This window comes from Ctenocephalides felis, unplaced genomic scaffold (assembly GCF_003426905.1).
Source record: "Ctenocephalides felis isolate EL2017-DRISC unplaced genomic scaffold, ASM342690v1 CF-g0.4_SCAFFOLD_01167, whole genome shotgun sequence".
In the NCBI taxonomy this organism is placed as follows: domain Eukaryota; kingdom Metazoa; phylum Arthropoda; class Insecta; order Siphonaptera; family Pulicidae; genus Ctenocephalides; species Ctenocephalides felis.
Window position 1 is genome coordinate 7690 of NW_020537321.1, and position 3084 is coordinate 10773.

Below are 3084 nucleotides of genomic sequence, written 5' to 3' on the forward strand. Positions count from 1 at the left end.
CTATTTAGTAAAATCATCAAACTAGTTGGTTTTGGTATTTAGCCTTGAGGCAAGTTACATGAACTTCCCGATATGTGTAAATAATCTACTTAATCAATAAAAAATAAATTAATTTATGAGCTATTAAAAGTATTCAGAGTGCATTTATTACACATAATTGAAAACGAACGAACACGTTAACGCGTAGTATTTTCTAAAAGCAAATTTTCAAAAATCAACAATTTATATAATTGAATCAGTTTCCGCAGGACTTTAATGATTTAGTATGTTTATTAGGACCAAGTACTACTATCATTATACCAAGTAAATTCTCTAATTGTAATATTAACAAATGTCAAAAAAACTACTCATTTTCTCAAACTTTGATAAATTTTTAAAATTATACTACTTGTCGTAAGGCCGTAATATATCAGTAAGTTCTATAAGACCATGATATATATCGCCAAAAAGAGTTCTATAAAAATCGGCTTAATTTTTTTTTCAACAGTTAATTACAAGAAAACCGGTAGATTTTCATCTAAAACTAATCAGAATCATTCCCAACTAATATCTTTTGGTTTATGAATTTTCAAAATCGATTAAGAATTGCGGGCTAAAACGTGGACGAAAATCTTTTCACTTTTCTGCCATTTACAAAGAAATGGTTCGGCCGATCGTCACACAAAACTCAGAAACGCTAGTCCTCATTGAAATACATCGAATGGCTTTTAAATTTTTGAAATGAAAGTCCAACTGTTTTTGAGAGAAAACGTCGATTTACGGCAAGAAATCTGTTCACACACACGCACACACGCACACACGCATACTTTTTCCAAATTTCGTCTCATTCGATTCAGAATGGCTTGAAACGTCGAGAAAGCACAAAATTAGCGAATCGGATTTATTGATGAAAACATAATCTTCTCCTTCGGGAAGTTAAAAAAAAGAATAAAGAAAGCAAAAAATTATATAATTTTCAAATACTTATAGCATCTTTTTATACCAAAGACCACATATTTCTCTCAGTTCTTTTTACTTTAAGCTGATTTAATTTCTAAATATTGTTTATTGTTAAAAATCTATATTTATGAACATTTTTTTAAGTAAATTTATAAATTATTTCTTTCCCAATTAAAATTCCAAGCCACTTACATTTTAATTGTAGTTGCAAATTAACAATAAATGCTTAGAAAAAATATGATGTCATCAAATTAGTTCTAAATATTTGTAGCTCATTTTTTTTTAATCTTATTCAATTTTGTCTTTTATCTTCCAGGTAAGAAGTGGCGCTCTCTAACTCCGACTGATCGAAGGCCTTACGTCGAAGAAGCGGAACGTCTGCGCGTCATCCACATGACAGAACATCCGAACTACAAGTACCGTCCACGCCGTCGCAAACACGCTAAAGGTCGCACGGCCCCAGGATCGGTTCCTCAAACGCCACAAACACCTGATCACCAAATGGCCGCAGACCAACAACGATTCCGGTTGCATAGTCCAGGTGGATATGTTCCAAATAATAACAATCCTGGTGATATGTCACCAGGTTTGGGTTACTCTAGTCCAGGATTAGACTATGACTATTCAACGAGGTTGAGCGTAAACAGTCCCCTCTCTAACCAGTACATGTCTCCGTATCATCAGGGTTATTTAAGTAACGGATACACTGGCTATCCGACAAGTAAGGGCTATGGCAATATTCTACATACGCCAGAATCCTCTCCCACTCAGTCTCCTGAGCCTACCTCCAGGTCTAATAAAGACGAGAAATTAATGGAGAAGAAACAACCCGAAGACGCTTTACCAACGCCTGAAATGTCTCCAATGGAGCATGAAAAAGAAAACGCGGTTACCACCTGTCAATATAATGACGATAAACAAAGACAGTTTCAGAAATCTTCTTATAGAAGTTCTGTAACATATCCTAATGCTTCAGGATCGACAATAGCTGCAATGGGTGTAGCAAATGGCATGTATGTAATGTGCACAAATAGAGGTTTGCTGGACCAAGGACCAGTAGTAACTGGAACATTTTTTCCACCGGTAGCCACTTCTCAAGATCACCAACATCTAGGAACAAACACTCAGGCTATAATGACAATGCCTTCAATTCAATCAACAGCTGAATACGATTATTTCTCAAGTTATCCAACACATCAGTCTCAAGCTCCCCAGGCTCAGCATGTCTTGAGCAATGGGTACGAATCAGAAAAACAATGTCCACAATACGCTACTGTGTATCCAGAATCTAACGACTCACCGGATAGTGAAGTCGACGCAAGGGAATTTGACAAGTATCTTAAGTATGGTGTATCCCAAAATGTAGCCGACAGCAACCACAATTATCAGGAAATAGTGCAACCGCCAACATATCATTCAGATCCGTACTATCCAGGCCCCGAACTGACAACAGAATATCACACGGTTAATGATGGATTCCATTCAAACGCAGGTTCTTACTACGGAACCGATAGAATGTATTACGACCCTGTATTACCAAACGGTCAAATTATTGTACCCAGTACACCTCTGAAGATGGATATGTTGCCACCTGTCATGAATCAATACGCTGGCGAATTTGTAGCCCAGGCTGATGTTCAAGCCTTAAAGGGCGATGATGACTTCAGCGTGATTTTGGCTGGTGTTAGAAAAACGTGTTATAGCAATTGATTTTTTATGATTTAAATAATGAAATTTTATACAGAATATAGTAGTATAAAACACTGTCAGTAAGTGTTCTTAAGACTTACTCGTCCATAAATCTTCCATTTTTGATAATCGTTTTGTGATTATAAAATAAATAATGGTGATAATAAGAAACTCAATGTATGGTATGTTAAGTATATGTAAATATTGACCGCCTTGAAATTTTAGATTTATATGTGCAAGAGAATAGTCGTTTAGAAATATGGTATGAATTTAAGATTTTCGTTCTAACGTATTTCAAAATGATGTACAGATTATCATTAAATGCGGCATGTTTTAATATAAATCATTAGTTGTTTTTAAAAAATATTAGTAGTTTAGCCGCAAATTGTTTAGAATAATTGATTTTCATATTTATTAATTATGTAACCAAAAACATTTATTATATATAATACTCAA

General features: G+C 34.7%; 1 protein-coding gene across 1 annotated transcript; it reads left to right on the forward strand.

The window, feature by feature from the left end:
* Positions 1–1255: 1255 nt before the first annotated feature.
* LOC113365631 (putative transcription factor SOX-15) lies at positions 1256–2649 on the forward strand (the record flags this gene model as incomplete). The annotated part of the gene is made up of 1 exon (XM_026607141.1): positions 1256–2649. A coding segment is annotated over one exon (1394 nt), but the record flags the coding sequence as incomplete, so codon positions are not given.
* Between the last annotated feature and the right edge of the window lie 435 nt (positions 2650–3084).